The 23819-nt window shown below is 38.2% G+C and overlaps 1 protein-coding gene and 2 non-coding genes across 3 annotated transcripts; 2 read left to right on the forward strand and 1 right to left on the reverse strand.

Moving 5' to 3' along the window:
* Positions 1 to 742: 742 nt before the first annotated feature.
* Positions 743 to 23719, reverse strand: LOC134825587 (structural maintenance of chromosomes protein 2-like). Its single transcript, XM_063837826.1, has 10 exons — positions 23552 to 23719; positions 22215 to 22364; positions 21370 to 21507; positions 20876 to 21041; positions 20096 to 20619; positions 19395 to 19963; positions 17760 to 19260; positions 3288 to 3416; positions 2995 to 3125; positions 743 to 2019 (listed from the first exon to the last, which is right to left on the reverse strand). The coding sequence occupies exons 1-10, from the start codon at positions 23717 to 23719 to the stop codon at positions 1893 to 1895; spliced, it is 3603 nt and encodes a 1200-aa protein (XP_063693896.1). The 3' UTR covers positions 743 to 1892.
* Positions 21971 to 22050, forward strand: Trnal-aag (transfer RNA leucine (anticodon AAG)). The gene has a single exon. It is a non-coding gene; the product is annotated as a tRNA-Leu (tRNA).
* On the forward strand, positions 22414 to 22493 carry Trnal-aag (transfer RNA leucine (anticodon AAG)). The gene has a single exon. It is a non-coding gene; the product is annotated as a tRNA-Leu (tRNA).
* Positions 23720 to 23819: the final 100 nt, after the last annotated feature.

Here is a 23819-nt window from a genome sequence, read left to right on the forward strand (position 1 = left end):
TGAATACGATTAAATATTTTAAATACGATTAAATATTTTGAATACGAATAAATATTTTGAATGCGATTAAATATTCATATTTTGAATGCGATTAAATATTCATATTTTGAATGCGATTAAATATTTTGAATGCGATTAGATATTTTGAATACGGTTAAATATTTTGAATTCGAATAAATATTTTGAATTCGATTAAATATTTTGCATGCGATTGAATACTTTGAATACGATTAAATATTTTGAATGCGATTAAATATTTTGAATACGTTTAAATGTTTTGAATGCGATTGAATATTTTGAATACGATTACATTTTTTTAATCGGTTTATTTATGAAAATTACAATTTTTCTTATTTAAATTTATAGTTTAAATTTGTATATCACTATGATCTGCTTCCAATATTTGTTTGAAATAATTTACATATTCCATACTGTTTATTTGGATGTGCTTTCTGTAGATAATAATAATCTCCACTGCACTAATATCCACTGGAGATATGGTGGAGATACGAGCGAACATGTTGCTCAAATAACAGTCTTAAAGCGAGGTGGGGCCGATATATGATATACTTCCAAATGTTTCGTTGAATAGTGCTATTCACTATTGCTATATTGTATCGCTTACAAATTTCTACTTAAGGGGGCCGGGGGGTGGGGGGGTCTTCATCAAAATTCTCTCGAAATCGACTTTATAGTTGTTTCCAATCGAGGGGCCCCCTTAATAAACAAAAAAAAATAGGATAATTGTAATGTTTCGGTAGATTCCAATGAAATGTAACTGAAATACAACAATATAAATATAAATACAGTCCAAGTTAAGCATAATACATTGCGACTATAAATAAGGTCTTAAAGATGATGGTACAAACAAAAGGTGCAGGATTTAAAATGCTGCTCTAAAGATTTGAGATATTAACCAATCAGAGCACAGTATTCACACCACGTGACACAAGCTAACCAATGTCAGTACTTCAGTACATAATTTCAAACGTAAATATCTTATAATAAACTGAGAAGTAATGATGATTGTTTTTATTAGCACATTTTTTATTAAAGTCAACGGCATTACCATCAACTAGGGGAAAAGTAAGATAACTAAAAAAGAACAAGAAATTTAAAAATTGTGACTTAAAAACTGGATCGTTTAAAATTTACAAAGAAAAAAGCTTTGAATCTAAATCAACCGATTAAAAGTATTTATTTTATATTAAATATAAGACACACGTAGATAAATACCACGTGAGGACAATTAACTATAACAAATAATGAATAGTCACAGTATATATTACTTTTACTTTTTAACACGAGCACTCAATACATAAGGTTGTAAATGTAAGCCTGCTTTGCAAAGTGTGTTATAATACTATCGTTGTTAAATACGTCAAAAATCGGCTCAAAATACGGCGTATTCAATGTTCGAGAGAAATACGTAAGTTTCCAATCAATAAGCCCGAAAAAATTGAACTTAGACCCTGTTAAATTTTGTCCGGAATACGTTTAAAATTTGTCCGAAATACGTGCAGATCAAATATTGTAAAATATTTATTGTAAAAAATCGTTCTTACTCCACAGTGGAAATCGAAATACGCGAATTTTCGACGACAAATACGATTGCGTACGCATACGTTTGCTTGAAACGCTACGTATTTAACAGCATTGTATAATACTAAACAAGAGAAAGTTAGCAACTCAGTGCTCCCTAGTCATGTACACACTTGTAGTCATTAAGCCGCGCACTGATCTTGATACGCAGTTTTAATAATCCGTAACCATGGTAACACCACCTTAGTTCTCAACTTGACAATTTGCATAATTTAAAAAGAAGCTACTTGAATAGCAACTGTTTAAAAAGTAAGACTACGTAGGTTTCACATCACCAGTCACCATGGAAACTAAACCTTTTGTTTTTTGTTTTTCTTAACGAGCGGCTGAATATTCTCCTTCTCAGACAGAACAGGTTTTGTGGAGGAATGTTGAGTGTGTCGTGTAACAGCTGATACTCCGTCAACAAACTTCGTCCTGATAGGATGAGGGTCTTATTATAACCAATCAGAGCACAGTACTCACACCACGTGACACAAAGTAACCAATCAGAGCACAGTATTCACACCACGTGACACAAAGTAACCAATCAGAGCACAGTACTCACACCACGTGACACAAAGTAACCAATCAGCGCACAGTATTCACACCACGTGACACAAAGTAACCAATCAGAGCACAGTATTCACACCACGTGACACAAACTAACCAATCAGAGCACAGTACTCACACCACGTGACACAAAGTAACCAATCAGAGCACAGTACTCACACCACGTGACACAAACTAACCAATCAGAGCACAGTATTCACACCACGTGACACAAAGTAACCAATCAGAGCACAGTACTTACACCACGTGACACAAACTAACCAATCAGAGCACAGTATTCACACCACGTGACACAAACTAACCAATCAGAGCACAGTATTCACACCACGTGACACAAAGTAACCAATCAGAGCACAGTACTCACACCACGTGACACAAAGTAACCAATCAGCGCACAGTATTCACACCACGTGACACTGCACAAAGTAACCAATCAGAGCACAGTACTCACACCACGTGACACAAAGTAACCAATCAGCGCACAGTATTCACACCACGTGACACAAAGTAACCAATCAGAGCACAGTATTCACACCACGTGACACAAACTAACCAATCAGAGCACAGTACTCACACCACGTGTCACAAAGTAACCAATCAGAGCACAGAACTCACACCACGTGACACAAAGTAACCAATCAGAGCACAGTATTAACACCACGTGACACAAAGTAACCAACCAGAGCACAGTACTCACACCACGTGACACAAAGTAACCAACCAGAGCACAGTATTCACACCACGTGACACTAAGTAACCAATCAGAGCACAGTACTCACACCACGTGACACAAACTAACCAATCAGAGCACAGTATTCATAATATAAATATTCAATCTACCTGAAGAGAACGTTAGCATTCTGGAACATGCCATCTTTGAGGGAGACCACGACGAATTGAGAATGTTTGAAGTGAGCCCTCAACATCTGTCCGATGTTCTGAGTGTGGGACAAGTCTAGCGCTGCGTCCACCTGGAAAAAAACACGTGTCAGTATTCCATAACAGAAACGTTTTATTATTCCCTAACAGAGGAGTATAATTAGTATAATAAGTATAATTAATATAATTTGTATAATTAGTATAATTAGTATAATTAGTATAATAAGTATAATTAGTATAGTAAGTATAATTACCTCGTCCAGAATGTATAGAGGAGCTGGTTTGAAGAGAAGAAGAGATAAGATAAGAGAGAGAGCTACTAAAGATCTCTGTCCCCCGCTCAGTTCTGTTAGTGACTCTTTCCATACCTCACCGAACCCAACCTGCAATTGTAAACTATTAAAGTAAGGTAATATAGAACCCAACCTGCAATTATAAGCTATTAAAGTAAGGTAGTATAGGTTTACAAAGTAAGATATATGTATACGATACTCGTTATACTCGTTTAATACGTTGCTATTTTTTGTCTCCCTTATCTTTAAAAGCTTATCAGCTCGATACTGCTGCATACTGTGGCGGTCTGTGTACATATTGGAAATAGTACATATTATCGAGTACATTTGAAGAATAAGACGTGTACATTTGAAGAATAAGACGTGTGAACTGTCAATTTTTGTCAATATGGAAACAGAGAATCAGATTAAAACTGCGATTGGGGGCCTGCTTCTCCGGGCAGAGTCTAATGTACTAGTTAAACGTGTCCTCACTGCATTTGATCCATTTGCTAAGCGTACCGTCAACTACAAACAACTGAATCAGTTCAATCTCGATATTCTGGAGCCATGTGCAGAGTTTCTCAGTATTAACCTTGCAGACGAAGATGACAATAAACTGTACACCAAGGAGTCATTGGTATACCGCATCATATTTGGTATCTCTTCACTTCTTCCAACTTCCTGCGGTGACTGCAACGAATCATATGTTGTCGAATTGAATGCTGAAGAGCCACCCTTATTTGTTTGCTACACATGCTTCCGGGGTTCTCACAACTGCGAGAATGTCAAAACTTTCCACAAATGTATGTTGGAAGCATCTATAATCAGTCTCCTATCTGGGCACGTGTGGATGTGTAAGGACTGTAAAGCTACACATAACCCCCTCAAACCCAGAAAGTCTAAATCAAGACATAACAGCGTCACCAAACCTGATCCCACACTATCCAGGATTATGAGTGAGCTTAAAAGTCAGACCTCCTCCCCTACTCATCAGTCTTGCAATAAAAGTGTTGTTGAACCTGAGTCTGAGGAGAATAGTCAGACAACTCATATTGATCAGCACAATTCTCTCGACGAAGACTTTCAATCCAAACTTCAAGATAAACTTGAAATAGTGGCTAAGGATCAAAATGTTTGTCCGCAATACAAGAAGGGAAAATGTCCTCATGGCCTGAAAGGCAACAAGCTTGTAGACGGCAGTCCATGTGAGTTCAATCATCCCAGATATTGCCCTAGATTTTGCAGCTTTGGCAACCAAAACAAGGGTGGTTGTAAGAAAGGAGCTAGGTGCCAGCTCGTCCACCCAGTATTGTGCAAATACTCAGTCAAGAATAAACTTTGCACCAACCTTGAATGCACGTTTATTCATCTGAAGGGAACCAGACGAAAAGAGGCTAGGAGTACAAACGCGAATGAGAAGCGTCCCAGCCCCGAGCGTTCAGATTCAGTCCCAAATGATTCTAAGGATCATTTTTTAGAGTTGAGAGGGCTGGTCGAGACAATGCAGTCAAACTTCCTTCGGGAGATTGCAGACATCCGATCCGGCCTGGTCAATACTCTTTACCAACAGCAGCAGATGCAACAAATGTCGAGGTATGCTCTCCCACCTCCAACAGGAGCGGCACTAAACCAGTATCATCACATGCACCAGCCGCAGTTTCAACAAGCGTACCTTCTGTCGCAGAGACCACCCAACATGCCTCCAACCATGCCCTTCATTCCTCCTGCATGCTCCTAAATGTGCAGTCAATGAACCCGAGTGCAAACAGTACAAGCAAGTGGAAAGTCCCTGAAATCATTTCCTTCGTTCAAGAAGAAAAGTCAAAAAACCACTCTCTGCCTTTTATTGCACTCACCGAGACTTGGCTTAAGTCTTATATATCAGATGCACAATTACACGTGCCTGGATATGTATTATGTGGTTTCCCGCTCGGACCGAGATGCTAGAGTGGGTGGAGGTGTGCTCCTCTACTCCCATATGAACATTCCTGTTAGTGAATGCCACACCTTTGATGATGGTATTTGCGAAGGAATTTTCTGTCGTTTTGACACCATCAAGACGTGCTACGTCGTGGTTTATAGACCACCAAATGCCCAAGTGGAAAGTTTTACCGCACTCCTGAAGTTTGTGTCAAATTGTATACAACAGGTCAATGACGACAGTTTTGATCATAACATAACGGGGGACTGTAACTTACCTGCAATTAACTGGGAAACTTCAACTTTGAAATCAGACGGATTTTCAGAGATGCACAAATCATGCCGTGCCCTTTTGTCATTTATGTCAGAACATTTCTTAAGTCAATACGTCACATTCCCAACTAGAGGTAATAATGTTCTAGACATATTCTTGACTAATAACGATAGACTTATCACTAATGTCGTTTCTGAGAAGACAGAACTATCTGATCACAACCTGATCGATATCATGTTTGCATGGAACCCGCTTAGTTCTGAAGAATCAGCTATTCCAAAGTTTGATGAGAACTCCTTCAGATCATTAGATTTCAGCAAAGCAGACTATGAAGTTCTGAAACAGAAACTGGATGAAGTGGAGTGGCCTACGATGCGAAATCTTTGTTCATTTGAAGAATTCCCCGCACTCTTTACGGATACATTGTTCCAGATTTGCCAGTCATGTGTCCCCCAGAAGAGAGTCCCGTCAGGTCGCCCAAAGCATGTCAATGCATTAAGACGGAAGAAAGCACGTCTTAAAACACGTCTGGATGCACTCTTAGCTATGAACGGGAACCCAGTTCACATTAGGAATGTTAAAGATAAGCTTGCTCTCATATGCTATGATATAAAAGAGGCATTCCTTAACGAAATGGATAAAAAGGAAGATAAAGCGTTGGAAAAAATCAAGACCAACCCTAAATACTTTTATAGTTATGCCAAGTCCTTATCAAAAATCAAATCGTCAATTAGCATGCTGTTCAACAAACGTGATGAAATAATCACTGATCCTAAGTCAATGGCAGATCTTCTACAAGAGCAATTTAGCTCTGTTTTCAGTGATCCAGATTGTCCCGATGTTCAAGATCCCCAGTTCATGGCAGCAGATATAACGCAACCACTAACTGACGAAGATTTTGTTATTTCTGATGAAGACATCATATCGGCTATTTCTGCAATCTCACCCGATTCGGGTTGTGGACCAGATGGAGTGCCAGTTTGTCTTCTCAAGACATGTGCTCAAGAACTGTGCCAACCCATTAAACTTATCTGGACGGAATCATACACCCTGGGTCTTGTACCCAAATTCTATAAGGAGACACATATTTCTCCTCTCTACAAAAAGGGAAACCGGGCACATGCAGTGAACTACCGTCCCGTTGCCCTCACCTCACACATCATCAAGATCTATGAGCGCATTCTACGGAGCACCATGGTCAAGTACTTAGATGAAAATGAAATTTTGTGTGATAATCAACATGGATTTCGTTCGGGAAGGAGCTGTTTGACTCAGCTTCTTAGCCACTTCGACGACATCATGAGTGGCCTTTTGAGTGGGTCAGATACTGATGCAATATATCTAGACTTTGCGAAGGCCTTCGACAAGGTGGATCATCGTCAGTAGTATGTCAGGGATTTTTCAATAGCCATTTTGGGAAAAAAGTAGGTACAGGTGCTTGGAGTAAGCATATTACGTAATGTTACCGGCGGCGACCTTGTAATTAGTGTGATATCATGTTCCATGTGGACTCTATATTGGATGTAACTTGATTATTACGTCATGTTCATTGCACACGGTACTATTGTGATCTTATCGTGTAACGATCTTACCAGATTAGAGTGGGTAAAAGTGAAGTTATAATGTGTCACAAGCGATCCTTATCCTATAAATCACTTGAGTGACTCATTCAATCGTCTCTTGTGATTAATTTACACCATCTGTCAATAAAACTGATTGATGCTTTTAAAAGTAAAACAAATGATTCGTAACTGGTTGGAAAATAAATGGAAATGAAGGTTTTTACAAATAACATTAACTGAATATTATTTACACGATACACATCCAAAAATACGTTTTGACAGAATTAAATTAAGGTCTTAGTTTAAATCTATAAATATCAAATCGTACACACACAATTCTTTCCACTGTCCATTTTGTTGATGGTCTGTGCAGTCGAGCATAGTCAAAGGCGTCTTGTTGTTCAATATCCTCAACAAATTGTCTATAATCAGATGGAGTTTCTAATAATCGAGGGAGTGTAAACAGCATCGTGTTGTTTGACGGATGAAAAAACTTTAGTTCATCTGTAGTCCTGTCCTTGAGAATAAATCCAAACGCCACATTAACTTTGAACTTCTCGTTGTATTTTGCAACAACTTCTTCAGCTTTTCTCAAGATCGCACTATTATCAGTGGTGATTATAGGAAAATGGTAAACATCTTTCAATCGACCCTGTCTCACACTCGTTTTAATTGTTTTCCAACTCCTTTTGTAAATATCCTGATATTCTCCAGGAATTTGTGCAAGTGTGGAACGGTCCATAACTAATAATATTGACAATAGAGGATTCATTTTGAAAACCAGTTCTCCCAGATGCTTTTATAGTCTTTGTTCCGGAGGTCAATTTTATTCATTAATTTCAGTCACTTTGATCCTCAGATTGTGAAATGGAATGATTATCTAGCGTGCTTTCTGATTCTGACTGATCAATTTCACTAATATTAGAATCCGATGAGTACTGTTCTTCTTCCTTGTCTGATGCCGTTTCAGATCCTGACTGATCAGTCATAGAGTTATTGTCATCAATCTCCGATTTCTCTTCTTCATTTACAGACTTTATTTCCTGTTTCTCAGAATCAGATGGCTCAAATAATTCATCAATATCGGTTTTCATCCGGTCAAACATGTTCACGAGATGATTAAAATTTTCGTGTATCATTGCTTTTGCCATTAACTTCGAAGCATTAGATATTTCATTTAGCAGCTGGATTTCCTCCTCACTCAGTTTACTTAGATCTACCGTTTTCAGTATTAACTTGAGGACATTACGGAGTTTAGGAATATCTGCAGTCACTTCGTCTATGTCATTTTCAACAAAAGAGTTCCTTATTTCAATCATACCATCGATAAGATCTTCAGCTGCCAGTTCGTTCAAATCAACACCAACCTCTTGACCAACGTTTTGATCGACAGTATTATCCATAGTATCTAGAATATCTCTTATATCATTTTTGTTTGATTCTACCGTAAGTTTGAGTATTCTGAGTTCATTTGATGGAAGAATGCTGTCCTCATATCTAACAAAGTGAGTTTTATTACTCACACTGTCATTACTTTTCATCTCCTCACTCAAGTTCCTGACAAGTCTGTCTAATTCATCGACAGTCGATTGCAGAATATTTAGGTCTGCTTTCATTAGTACAATGTCCGTAACTTTATCCTGTAAATAATCGTATCCAGGACCATCTGTTGTGAATTCGTTGGCTGCTGGAAGCTTATTCTTAGTAGCGTAATCAGTACCATACTCGTAGTCGAGACTCACGGAATCATTGGGTAAACTGTAGACCTTATTTATATTTCTGCTATCTTTCTGTGCCCTGTGATACGAGTAGCGGTGGGTACGAAGACTTTTAGAATTTTTGTACTGCCTTCCACAACTATCACACGAGTATGATTTACTACTCATTTTCAAGCTAGATGAAAAACTATTGAATTCATATCAGCTGTCAAAAGTCCCTTATATACCTCTCAGATGAGAGTGACATTAATTGAAAGAATTAGTCGCATCGTTATTATAATACAAACGACAATGTTAGTTGTATTATCAATAATGACGGGTATTAATGACGGGTATTGTTAATAATGACGGGTGTTATTAATAATGACGGGTTTAGTGACGGGTATTGTTAATAATGACAGGTATTATTATTATTAATGACGGGTATTATTATTAATGACGGGTATTATTATTATTAATGACGGGTATTATTATTATTAATGACGGTTATTATTATTAATGACGGGTATTATTATTATTAATGACGGGTATTATTATTAATGACGGGTATTATTATTATTAATGACGGTTATTATTATTATTAATGACGGGTATTATTATTAATGACGGGTATTATTATTATTAATGACGGGTATTATTATTATCAATGACGGGTATTATTATTATTAATGACGGGTATTATTATTAATGACGGGTATTATTATTATTAATGACAGGTATTATTATTATTAGTAGTAGTAAACCCGCGATGGGGTGGCATGTGCCTTAATAAAAATATTACAATCATTTATTATTATATCAATTTATCGTTAAATATTTCAAAAATATCAATAACGTATGGTTGATCCTTCACACTTGGTAAAATATATAAAAATAAAGTTAATCTACACTAAAGAATAAATAATCTATATTATATAAATCAACAATATTAACTCCCCATCTTCTTGTAGTCATTTATCAAAGCGGTAGAAATCCAAGTAATTTTAGTACGCGTTGCGCAAGGAATTTCGTTTTTTTTTTAAATGTGTAGGCAAGATAAGCCTAAGTGTGACAGTGAAAATTGAAAAATAAGTTGCAGAATAAATTGCAGTGACTGACTGTCAAATGTATTATCGCAGTTCATTTATTTGACTGCACTAACGTTTAGGATTCTTACAGCTGTTATATTTTGCTAATATTTTGTTTAAAAGTTGTAAAGGACAAAGTTCTTGTCCGTCCACGAAAGGTTTTCTAGGTCAAGTTTTTGTTTGTCCTGTAAGTAACGTACAATGTTGTCCTTGTATGAATTAATAAAGTTATCTTGTAACTTAGGTACGTTGAAGGGAAGGATTTTATTTATTTCGTTTATCGTGTTGTTATATAATCGTGGTCCTACGTTAGAGATGCTATAATCGGTGATCCGTAATCTGTTGAACTTAATTTCAAAATACTTTGGATTTCTCCTTTCCGTTTGTCTAAGCGGTGATTTTTCAAATATACTACAGATACTCGATGGTGCTATTCCCATATAAACCTTGTGCATCAAAGTTAGACAGCTTTTAGCAATGAGATTAGGAAGAGCCAAAATTCCTATTTTGTTGAAGATGGATTTTGTGTGAGATGGTAGTTTACGTTTTTCTTTGTCGTAAAAATAGTTATGATATTCTGAATCAGTGGCGCGAATAGCTTTCTTTTGAGCAGAGAATAAAGACTGAATGGAATTTAAAGATTTAGTACCCCAAATAGTAGCGCAGTAATACAGGTGAGATTGAATTAAACTATTGTATAGCATTTTTTAAGCTTTTTTTTTAATGACGGGTATTATTATTAATGACGGGTATTATTATTATTAATGACGGGTATTATTATCAATGACGGGTATTATTATTATTAATGACGGGTATTATTATTAATGACGGGTATTATTATTATTAATGACGGGTATTATTATTATTAATGACTGGTATTATTATTAATGACAGGTATTATTATTATTATTAATGACGGGTATTATTATTAGTGACGGGTATTATTATTAATGACGGGTATTACCAATGAAGACGGAATAATGACGGATATTATTATTATTAGTGACGGTTATTATTATTAATGACGGGTATTACCAATGAAGACGGAATAATGACGGATATTATTAACAATGACGGATATTATTACTAATGACGGGTATTATTATTAATAACGACGGTATTAAACATTTTAACTTACAAAATGAAACAAGCTATGTATCATGGAAAATGTTTATATCCGAAACAAAAATAAAATAAAATAAAACCATGGTAAATTTTCATCTCAATTAATCCTCAAATATCTAAATAAGTCGTGCTAATACCGTTATCTAAAATCTTCCTCTTGACATATAAATGATTCTGGTTTTAGATAACGGTATTAGCACGACTTATTTAGATATTTGAGGATTAATTGAGATGAAAATTTACCATGGTTTTATTTTATTTTATTTTTGTTTCGGATATAAACATTTTCCATGATACATAGCTTGTTTCATTTTGTAAGTTAAAATGTTTAATACCGTCGTTATTAATAATAATACCCGTCATTAATAATAATATCCGTCATTGTTAATAATATCCGTCATTATTCCGTCTTCATTGGTAATACCCGTCATTAATAATAATAACCGTCACTAATAATAATAATATCCGTCATTATTCCGTCTTCATTGGTAATACCCGTCATTAATAATAATACCCGTCACTAATAATAATACCCGTAATTAATAATAATAATAATACCTGTCATTAATAATAATACCCGTCATTAATAATAATAATACCCGTCATTAATAATAATAATACCCGTCATTAATAATAATAATACCCGTCATTAATAATAATAATACCCGTCATTAATAATAATAATATCCGTCATTAATAATAATACCCGTCATTAATAATAATAATACCCGTCATTAATAATAATACCCGTCATTATTAATAATACCCGTCATTAATAATAATACCCGTCATTAATAATAATAATACCCGTCATTAATAATAATACCCGTCATTAATAATAATACCTACTACTACTACTACTACTATGTCGGAGCTAAGTCCGATCTACGCCAGAAAACCCCCTCCATATATCCCTGTCCCGCATCAGGGTTCGCAGTTCCTCTTTAGAGTTTGTCCCAACTTCCTTCAGTAACATAGACAAGTAGCTTTGTCTTGGTCGGCCTTGCTGTGCTCTACCGTGCGTAGGTTCCCATAAGACTAAATCACTGGCAAGTAGCTCAGGATGTCGGATGCAGTGTCCCGCCATTTTTAATCTCCTGCTTCGTAACTTGTTTGACAGCCTTGGGAGGCTACCATACAAAGTTATATTGCTGACCTTGTCCTTCCATGAGATACCCAGCACCATACGCAACATCTTTGTGTATGTCCCGTCCAAACTTTTCTCTTGAGCCTTTGTCAGTGTCCAGGTTTCTGATCCGTAGAGCAGTACTGATTCACAAGCCGCTATGAACAATCTAATCTTTAGGCTCTTTGACAGTTTGGATTTCCAGATATCCTTCAGTCTATGTAGGGCACCCCACGCTTTTCCCTTTCTAACCCTTATCTCCCTATCTGTGCTCTCAATCCAGGAGCCTAAGTAGATGAAATCATCTACATTTTCTATGTCATTTTCTACGTCATTAATAATAATAATAACCGTCATTAATAATAATAATACCCGTCATTAATAATAATACCGTCATTAATAATAATAATACCTGTCATTAATAACAATACCCGTCATTAATAACAATACCCGTCATTAATAATAATACCCGTCATTAATAATAATAATACCTGTCATTATTAACAATACCCGTCACTAAACCCGTCATTATTAATAACACCCGTCATTATTAACAATACCCGTCATTAATACCCGTCATTATTGATAATACAACTAACATTGTCGTTTGTATTATAATAACGATGCGACTAATTCTTTCAATTAATGTCACTCTCATCTGAGAGGTATATAAGGGACTTTTGACAGCTGATATGAATTCAATAGTTTTTCATCTAGCTTGAAAATGAGTAGTAAATCATACTCGTGTGATAGTTGTGGAAGGCAGTACAAAAATTCTAAAAGTCTTCGTACCCACCGCTACTCGTATCACAGGGCACAGAAAGATAGCAGAAATATAAATAAGGTCTACAGTTTACCCAATGATTCCGTGAGTCTCGACTACGAGTATGGTACTGATTACGCTACTAAGAATAAGCTTCCAGCAGCCAACGAATTCACAACAGATGGTCCTGGATACGATTATTTACAGGATAAAGTTACGGACATTGTACTAATGAAAGCAGACCTAAATATTCTGCAATCGACTGTCGATGAATTAGACAGACTTGTCAGGAACTTGAGTGAGGAGATGAAAAGTAATGACAGTGTGAGTAATAAAACTCACTTTGTTAGATATGAGGACAGCATTCTTCCATCAAATGAACTCAGAATACTCAAACTTACGGTAGAATCAAACAAAAATGATATAAGAGATATTCTAGATACTATGGATAATACTGTCGATCAAAACGTTGGTCAAGAGGTTGGTGTTGATTTGAACGAACTGGCAGCTGAAGATCTTATCGATGGTATGATTGAAATAAGGAACTCTTTTGTTGAAAATGACATAGACGAAGTGACTGCAGATATTCCTAAACTCCGTAATGTCCTCAAGTTAATACTGAAAACGGTAGATCTAAGTAAACTGAGTGAGGAGGAAATCCAGCTGCTAAATGAAATATCTAATGCTTCGAAGTTAATGGCAAAAGCAATGATACACGAAAATTTTAATCATCTCGTGAACATGTTTGACCGGATGAAAACCGATATTGATGAATTATTTGAGCCATCTGATTCTGAGAAACAGGAAATAAAGTCTGTAAATGAAGAAGAGAAATCGGAGATTGATGACAATAACTCTATGACTGATCAGTCAGGATCTGAAACGGCATCAGACAAGGAAGAAGAACAGTACTCATCGGATTCTAATATTAGTGAAATTGATCAGTCAGAATCAGAAAGCACGCTAGATAATCATTCCATTTCACAATCTGAGGATCAAAGTGACTGAAATTAATGAATAAAATTGACCTCCGGAACAAAGACTATAAAAGCATCTGGGAGAACTGGTTTTCAAAATGAATCCTCTATTGTCAATATTATTAGTTATGGACCGTTCCACACTTGCACAAATTCCTGGAGAATATCAGGATATTTACAAAAGGAGTTGGAAAACAATTAAAACGAGTGTGAGACAGGGTCGATTGAAAGATGTTTACCATTTTCCTATAATCACCACTGATAATAGTGCGATCTTGAGAAAAGCTGAAGAAGTTGTTGCAAAATACAACGAGAAGTTCAAAGTTAATGTGGCGTTTGGATTTATTCTCAAGGACAGGACTACAGATGAACTAAAGTTTTTTCATCCGTCAAACAACACGATGCTGTTTACACTCCCTCGATTATTAGAAACTCCATCTGATTATAGACAATTTGTTGAGGATATTGAGCAACAAGACGCCTTTGACTATGCTCGACTGCACAGACCATCAACAAAATGGACAGTGGAAAGAATTGTGTGTGTACGATTTGATATTTATAGATTTAAACTAAGACCTTAATTTAATTCTGTCAAAACGTATTTTTGGATGTGTATCGTGTAAATAATATTCAGTTAATGTTATTTGTAAAAACCTTCATTTCCATTTATTTTCCAACCAGTTACGAATCATTTGTTTTACTTTTAAAAGCATCAATCAGTTTTATTGACAGATGGTGTAAATTAATCACAAGAGACGATTGAATGAGTCACTCAAGTGATTTATAGGATAAGGATCGCTTGTGACACATTATAACTTCACTTTTACCCACTCTAATCTGGTAAGATCGTTACACGATAAGATCACAATAGTACCGTGTGCAATGAACATGACGTAATAATCAAGTTACATCCAATATAGAGTCCACATGGAACATGATATCACACTAATTACAAGGTCGCCGCCGGTAACATTACGTAATATGCTTACTCCAAGCACCTGTACCTACTTTTTTCCCAAAATGGCTATTGAAAAATCCCTGACATACTACTATCGTCTTCTCATTGATAAATTGCAAAAGTATGGATTTAACGGAAGGATTCTTAAGTGGCTGGAGTCGTTTCTGTCGGACCGTCATCAACATGTTGTTCTGAACGGGGTGTCTTCCTTCGCAGCCTTGGTTATCAGTGGAGTCCCCCAAGGAACCGTTCTTGGACCCCTCCTTTTTATACTCTTCATAAATGACATGAAGCTTTGTGTTACTGGTTCAATTATAAGATTCTTTGCTGATGACACCCGTATACTGAAGCACATATATACAGAACAGGATGTTATCGTTCTTCAGCAAGATCTCGACCATGTCATTGCATGGGCCAAACGTAATAACATGGTTTTACATGAGGATAAGTTTGAGCTCCTAGTTCACCGGGGGAATCCTAATGAGAGTCTGTATGAGCTGCCTTTTGTATGTCAAACACAAACATACAAGGTGTCAGGCGGTAATATGCTCTATCCTACAGACCAAGTTAAGGATCTTGGAGTTATAGTGTCTTCTGATATGTCGTGGTCACATCATGTCAGTTCTATGGCATCTCGAGCTAGAAAAGTGGCAGCCTGGGTGCTTAGTGCGTTCAAGTGCAGAAATAGAATAACAATGTTGACACTTTACAAGTCACTTATCCGAAGTCATTTAGAGTACTGCTGCCCTCTGTGGAATACCAGTAAAATCTCAGACATCCAACAGATTGAAGGAGTACAGCGTACTTTCACCTCAAGGATTTGGGGTGTTCAACATCTTGACTATTGGCAGCGGCTCAAAGCACTAAATCTAATGTCGATGCAAAGGAGGAGAGAGCGTTATATTATCATCCACATGTGGAAAATCTTACATCAACGCTGCCCAAATGACCTTGGGATTCTTTTTTCTACTCCATCAAGACACGGAATCAAGGCCACCATTCCAAGTCTCAGCAAGAGCAGTACTCAACGTCAACAGTCATTGTATGATGGTTCATTTGCAGTAATGGGGCCACGTTTATGGAACACCATTCCATCAGATCTTCACCTCATTAAAGACCCACTGCTGTTCAAAGCAAAACTATCCGCATTTCTTAAACCGTTTCCAGAGAACCCACCTGTGAGCAATTACAGCTGCCCTAATGGAAATTCTTTGCTGGACTGGAGTATGAATAAGGCAGCAGCGATGCTGCAAGGGCGGTCGAACTTTTCGATGACCCAGTAGAGGAATCTACGAATCTCTCCAAAGTATCCAAAGTAAGTATGTTTACTTAGCAACAATAATAACCTATATAAAGATATAAACATTAGCACTTACCTTGACTTCTAGACCATCAGTAACAGGTCTCCCCTCCAAAGGTATAAACATTAGCACTTACCTTGACTTCTAAACCATTAGTAACAGGTCCTTCCTCCAAAGATATAAACATTAGCACTTACCTTGACTTCTAGACCATCAGTAACAGGTCTCCCCTCCAAAGATATAAACATTAGCACTTACCTTGACTTCTAAACCATCAGTAACAGGTCTCCCCTCCAAAGATATAAACATTAGCACTTACCTTGACTTCTAAACCATCAGTAACAGGTCTCCCCTCCAAAGATATAAACATTAGCACTTACCTTGACTTCTAAACCATCAGTAACAGGTCTCCCCTCCAAAGATATAAACATTAGCACTTACCTTGACTTCTAAACCATCAGTAACAGGTCTCCCCTCCAAAGATATAAACATTAGCACTTACCTTGACTTCTAAACCATCAGTAACAGGTCTCCCCTCCAAAGATATAAACATTAGCACTTACCTTGACTTCTAAACCATCAGTAACAGGTCCCCCCTCCAAAGATATAAACATTAGCACTTACCTTGACTTCTAAACCATCAGTAACAGGTCTCCCCTCCAAAGATATAAACATTAGCACTTACCTTGACTTCTAAACCATCAGTAACAGGTCTCCCCTCCAAAGATATAAACATTAGCACTTACCTTGACTTCTAAACCATTAGTAACAGGTCCCCCCTCCAAAGATATAAACATTAGCACTTACCTTGACTTCTAAACCATCAGTAACAGGTCTCCCCTCCAAAGATATAAACATTAGCACTTACCTTGACTTCTAAACCATCAGTAACAGGTCCCCCCTCCAAAGATATAAACATTAGCACTTACCTTGACTTCTAAACCATTAGTAACAGGTCCCCCTCCAAAGATATAAACATTAGCACTTACCTTGACTTCTAAACCATCAGTAACAGGTCTCCCCTCCAAAGATATAAACATTAGCACTTACCTTGACTTCTAAACCATCAGTAACAGGTCTCCCCTCCAAAGATATAAACATTAGCACTTACCTTGACTTCTAAACCATCAGTAACAGGTCCCCCCTCCAAAGATATAAACATTAGCACTTACCTTGACTTCTAAACCATCAGTAACAGGTCCCCCCTCCAAAGATATAAACATTAGCACTTACCTTGACTTCTAAACCATCAGTAACAGGTCTCCCCTCCAAAGATATAAACATTAGCACTTACCTTGACTTCTAAACCATTAGTAACAGGTCCCCCCTCCAAAGATATAAACATTAGCACTTACCTTGACTTCTAAACCATCAGTAACAGGTCTCCCCTCCAAAGATATAAACATTAGCACTTACCTTGACTTCTAAACCATCAGTAACAGGTCTCCCCTCCAAAGATATAAACATTAGCACTTACCTTGACTTCTAAACCATCAGTAACAGGTCTCCCCTCCAAAGATATAAACATTAGCACTTACCTTGACTTCTAAACCATCAGTAACAGGTCCCCCCTCCAAAGATATAAACATTAGCACTTACCTTGACTTCTAAACCATCAGTAACAGGTCCCCCCTCCAAAGATATAAACATTAGCACTTACCTTGACTTCTAGACCATCAGTAACAGGTCTCCCCTCCAAAGTCTGCAGTTTAACCCTCGCTCCAGGAAGCAGCGTAGAGAATATAGAGCCGAAATCCTTGTTCACCTGCTCCCAGGCTCTCCTGACTGCCCGGTTCTTCTTCTCGTCCAGTTCCTTGATCACCTTGTTTATCTTGTGCTTGTCGTTAGTCACAATGTCCTTCCTTTTCACCAGGTCGATGTACCGTTTCTCTGCCTCTCCTAGCAGGTGCATTGCTCTCATGTTCACATTCTTGGACAGTTTCTCTTTACTTGCCTTCAGACGCTCCAACTTCTTATCACTTTCTTTCAGGTCCTGTTTCTCAAAGTCGTAGGCAGTGTCCTTCTGTCCGAAGTACTGTTTTTCAGAAGCAATCCACTCATAGTTGTTGAGGTAGTACTGGACCTGCTGCTTTGCTTCGCTCGCTTCCTTGTTCAGTTTACTCAGCTTGTGGGTCAGCTCCTTCAGCTTTATCCCGCAGCTACTTATCTGCTTCTCCGCTGCTTTCTGCTCCTTCACAAAGTTCTCTATCTCAGCAGAACACTGTTGTATCAGTTCACGCTGAGCCCCAAGTTCAGCAGCCAGTGTCTCCCTCACCGCTGCGCACTCTGTCAGCTTTAACTGGGCTCCCTCCACTAGCTCCTGAGCAGCGGCTATAGCCTCCTCGCATTTAGGCAGCTGCTCTCGCAGACCCTCCAACTCCTTAGCTAGCTCACTGCTCACCTCCAACTCTAGTTCTTTCAACTTGTTCACCTTTGCTTTCGCCTCCTTCGAACACTTGTTTAATTTACTCTTTGCGTCTAATATCCTCTTCTCCGACTTCTTCAGTTCTTTCTCTTGTTCAGATTTGAAGTTCTTCATCTTAGCTTCCACTTCCGCGCACTTCTTTAAGAGACTCTTTTCTTTGTCGTTAAAATTGTCCACAATTTCCTTTTGCTTTGCCAGGTCCTCCTTAGTCCTTCTCAACTCCTCTATGTCTTTGTAGTGAGAGGTCTGCTTCAATCTTTCTTCTAATAAATCCCGCTCGTGCTTCTTCAACCTCAGCTGTCCTGTCAGTTCCTCCCACTGGTGAACAACTCTTTCCATTTTACTCAACTCTCCCTCTACCTGTCTGTACTGCTCTTTGTACTGGGTGAGATCAGATCTGGACTGTTTGCAGGCAGAGAGTTCTTTAAGAACACATCTAGAAGTGTTCCTGGACCCTCCCGTTAGAGTACCTGCCGGATCGTATACATCTCCCTCCAGAGTAATAACCTTCCTCTTCACTGACTTGTCGAATGCTACTTTCTTAGCTTGCTCCTTAGTTTTACAGATGAGAACCCCTCCAAAACAGAACTTCATGGCCGGTTCCACCTGTTTATCAAACTGGATGACGTCCAGAGCTAGGTGACAGTTGTCACCACCGACCAGTCTCTTGGCGCTGTTAACCACCTCCCTGTCTATAACATTGCTGCGGATCTTGTTGAGGGGTATCATGACGTACCTGCGGGGTTACCATAGTTACACTACTAGTTACTATAGTTACACTACTAGTTACTATAGTTACACTACTAGTTACCATAGTTACACTACTAGTTACCATAACTTTACACTACTAGTTACAATATCATGACGTACCTTCTGCGGAGTTGGCCGTGTTTGATGAGTAGAGCACTGGTGTCCTCGTTGTCTGTCACCACGTTATACAACCTCCCCCCAGCGGCAACCTCTAGAGCCATCGCGTACTGGTTATCCGGTACAGTGAAGAGATCAGCTACCAGCCCCTTTACGCGGGACCTATCAAAGTGCCTGTCTGGGGACACGTAGTCGAACTGGAGTTGCGGGAACTTGTTCACTAGCTCGTTTACCTGTTTTGAAGCTTTAGCCACCTTGTTTTCTAGTTCACATTTCTCATTTTGTAGCTCACTGTGCACCTCTTGAGAGAAGCCAAGCTTCTCAATTCTCCTCTCCACTCCTTCCACAACTGTTACAGCCGTGTCAAACTCTCCCTTCTCCCGGGCTATTTCCCACTCCGCCTTCTTGCAGTCAGTCTCCATCTTCTTTATAGTGCTCTGAGAGTGTGCTAGTTTCAGGTTAGCTTGTTGGTTTGCTGTCTGTGCCTCGCTCAGCGAGTCTTTTAGCTTCATCAGATGTTCTGTGTATGTCAGCTGCTCTCCGTCTTCTCCCTCCATCTGTCCCGCTTGTACCTGGGTGTAGTTAGACAGTTAGCATAGTTACACTCAGTGTTTACACTACTAGTTACTAAGGTTAGTTACACTACTAGTTACCATAGCTACACTACTAGTTACCATAGCTACACTACCAGTTACCATAGTTACCTGGGTGTAGTTAGACTCTGCTCTCTCCACGTTTCCTCTCTCTTTCTCCTCCAACTCCTTGTACTTCTCTGCCTCTTCTCTCACTGCTGTCAACTCCTCTGATTTATTAGAGATGAGTTTCTCAGTGTTAGCGATACTCCTCAGCGTGCTCTCCTTCTCCTTCTCCTCCTGTCTAACAGCGTCCAGCACGTTATCCAGATCTGACGTAGCCTTTACCTCCCTCTTACTAATATCCGTCATCTCAGTCTCCAGCTCCTCCAACTTAGAAGAAGCCTGTCCTTTCCTGGTCTGTTCCAGTCTACTTATCTCCTCCTTCAGCCGTTCTATCTCACTCTTACTTGCAACCACTTCGTTATCCATGGTGTTTATCTGGTCCTGTAAAGACAACACCTCCCCCGCTGCGTTCTGGTCCACGTGTTGAGCACGTGTGTATTTGTAGGCAACCACTAGTCGGGTTAGTGTCTCTATGTGTCGCTGTATCTTCTGGTACTCCAAATAGGACGCTCTCTCTGCTTTCAGCTTCTCTGAAGTGAGCACAAATCAGAACTGAGTCTTGGTAGCACGTAGTAATATGTGAGCACCAATCAGAACACAGTATTGGTAGCACGTGGTAATATGTGAGCACAAATCAGAAGACAGTATTAGTATTTATTAGTATAAATATACAACGTGATAACAAATAAAATTGTAAATAACTCAGCAAACTAAGTTTGGTTGTGGGATAATAAAACAGTATAAAAAACAAGAGTATTGCTGTGTATTAAATAAATGTATATGTACCAAGAGTAGGGTTCAGCTCTTCATCCAGTATCTTGTTTATATCAGTTAGTTTGTTATCTTTCTTCTCAATAGTTTTAAGAGCAGATTGTTTCTTACTCTCGTAAAGAGACGTTCCAGCTGCCTCCTCTATCATCGATAATATCTCTTTAGGCTTCATGTTTAGAACCTACAGAGTTACATTGATAGTTACCATAGTTACACTACTAGTTACACTACTAGTTACCATAGTTACACTACTAGTTACCATAGTTACACTACTAGTTACCATAGTTACACTACTTATACTAGTAACCATAGTTACACTACTAGTTAGCAAAGTTAAACTACTAGTTACCATAGTTACACTACTAGTTACCATAGTTACACTACTAGTTACCATAGTTACACTACTTATACTAGTAACCATAGTTACACTACTAGTTAGCAAAGTTACACTACTAGTTACCAATTACCATAGTTACACTAATAGTTACCATAGTTACACTTTTAGGTACCTTGGTAATGCGACCCTGCATTATTAAGAAGTGAGGGTTGTTTATGTTCAGCTGAACAGATCGGAACAAATCAGAGACTCTGTTATTGTTTGCATTAGATCCGTTTATCAGATATCTGTTTCTTCCTCCGACCACTACCTAGGATAGGTTTTAAATTTTATTTTTTCCAGTCGAGTACAACATTAATATATTAATATTTAAAGAAAATAGGGACAAGTTGTGTTATACCAATAACACCCCAGTTCCATGGCCGGATATTATGCCAAATTATTAGACGGAGGTCCATTTCCCGTAGATCATCTCCGGAGATGATTCTCCGGCTCCGTCTACTGTATTAGACGGAGATGAAGCTCTCCGGGAATTTCTCGGAGATTAATTCATACAGAATCAAGAAATTTCTGTAGATGGTCTTCGGTCGTGGAACTGCAAACCGGAGAAATATCAGTAGACGAGCTCCGTCTAATGATTTGGCACAATATCCGGCCATGGAACTGGGGTGTAAGTCTAAATACTTCGTCTCAAGAAAGGCGCCAGAATCGTTGGAAGTGCGCGCGCAAATCAAAATTATCTGTGTTCTTAGAACAGAATCTTTGTATATCAAGGTCTCGTGGCCGAGCGGTCTAAGGCGCCAGTTTAAGGCACTGGTCCTCCGGGGCGCGGGTTCGAATCCCGCCGAGGCCTATTTTATAATGCGAGAAGTACTGCATTTTAACAACTTGCAGTTTGTAGAAAATGTAAGCACACAATTTTCTGGTCATTTATTTTAATGTAGAACACATTAACATTTGATTTAATTGATAAATTGTAGAAAATATTATAACGAATATTTAGAATGAAAAGCGCACCTGTCGTGTAATAGTAAGTTCGTCAAAGTTCTCGTATCCCACGGGAGTTTGTTTCTTGTCGGAGTTATCGAACACGATCGTAACACTCGCTTTAGTTATTCCTGCCTGGCCGTTCTTGTAAACCAGTTCTTGTAGGCTTGTAGCTCGCACCTGTGGATATCCTCGCTGAATAATTATTTTTCAAATATTAATACCCTATGGTCACGTGGCCGAGCGGTCTAAGGCGCCAGTTTAAGGCACTGGTCCTCCGGGGCGTGGGTTCGAATCCCACCGTGGCCTCTTTTTGGAATGTGAACAGATATTACATCTGGCGACATATTATGATTGTTTTGTTTTAAAGACCCGAGGGCCACCAATAAGGGCTTTGAAACCGGTTTATTGAATACAATATAATATAAAAATAAACTGCAATAATATCGTAACATTGATGTCGATACTAACTGAAATAATATAATCTGTAGGTAAAATAATAATAATAAAATATATATATAAAATAAAAATGATAATCTTTGGGATCACATGAAAATAGGTTGGCTCAGATTTCGGACAAAGAGTTGCTGGTTTAAGTACTCATTAAATATTTGAGGGCTTGGGTAAGACTGAGACTGTATGTCGTAATTTGTTCTTGACAGGAAAAAGTAGAGGAAAACTGGTGATCAGATTTTATAATGTGAAACAGGGTTTCAAAACGTTTGGTACAACTTTTAGATCGGGTTTTTGTTGCCCCCCCCCCCCTCTGATGGCGCCCCATAGCGGGGCCCTTTGTTGCGCCACTGACTGTATCCAACAAGTTTTTTAAATGTAAGAAACTGTTTATCAAGTGGTATGTACAGTTGCTTGCAGGTTGGTATTATATTCGCGTTTAAATGTTATTGTCATAATATTTACATTGGACGCTCGCCTATATATCAAGCCAGGCCTCGGTCACGTAAATGCAAATCTTCCCTCACTTTCCCCATGAATTGAATGAATTTACGCGCCACGCGCGCACATTACGCGCCGCGCCGAAAATGAAACATGTAAAAAACTCGTTCGGCGACCGCGACTGCCGTAAAACACAAGTGTGCAGTGTGACTATGGCACATCATTTCGTCACACTAAAGAGAAATACACGCTATTCATGACCCCCGATAGCGCTAACCTACATGTGCGAGAATGGAACCTAATCACCCGAAAAGCAATATTTTGAGGGAAAAATGTTCTCTGAATCATTCCTACACATTCAGCTTATTTGCGATGGAGATAAAAATCATAGGCGGTGGAAAAAACAGAGACCATCGTCAAAAATGTTAGTTTAAAAAAAGTGATGTTAAGCGGTGATGCCGCTTAAAACTAACCTGAGATAGATTTGAGATGCCCAATACGAAGCAGATAGCGTCTAATATGTTGCTTTTACCACTTCCGTTAAGACCCGTGATAGCATTAAACATGGGGTCAAAATTCTTGACATGAGTCCTATGAGCGTAGGACTTAAACCCATCAATAATCACTTCTTTTATATACATCTGAGACAAAGCATGATTAGTAATAATTCTAAGTATAATAAAATAATAATACTTAATACATGATACTTACTTTAGGAGATTTCTTCATTAAGCTGTGTGA

The sequence above is a fragment of the Bolinopsis microptera genome, chromosome 13, assembly GCF_026151205.1.
Source record: "Bolinopsis microptera isolate Bmic1 chromosome 13, MBARI_Bmic_1.0, whole genome shotgun sequence".
NCBI lineage: Eukaryota > Metazoa > Ctenophora > Tentaculata > Lobata > Bolinopsidae > Bolinopsis > Bolinopsis microptera.

Coding starts and splice junctions, on each gene's coding strand:
- LOC134825587 (XM_063837826.1), bottom strand. CDS start 23,719: ATGTATATAAAAGAAGTGATTATTGATGGGTTTAAGTCCTACGCTCAT. Junction 19,964..20,095: donor CAGAGTCTAACTACACCCAG/GTAACTATGGTA, acceptor AACTACACCCAG/GTACAAGCGGGACAGATGGA. Junction 3,417..17,759: donor CTGATGGTCTAGAAGTCAAG/GTAAGTGCTAAT, acceptor TTACAATTGCAG/GTTGGGTTCGGTGAGGTATG.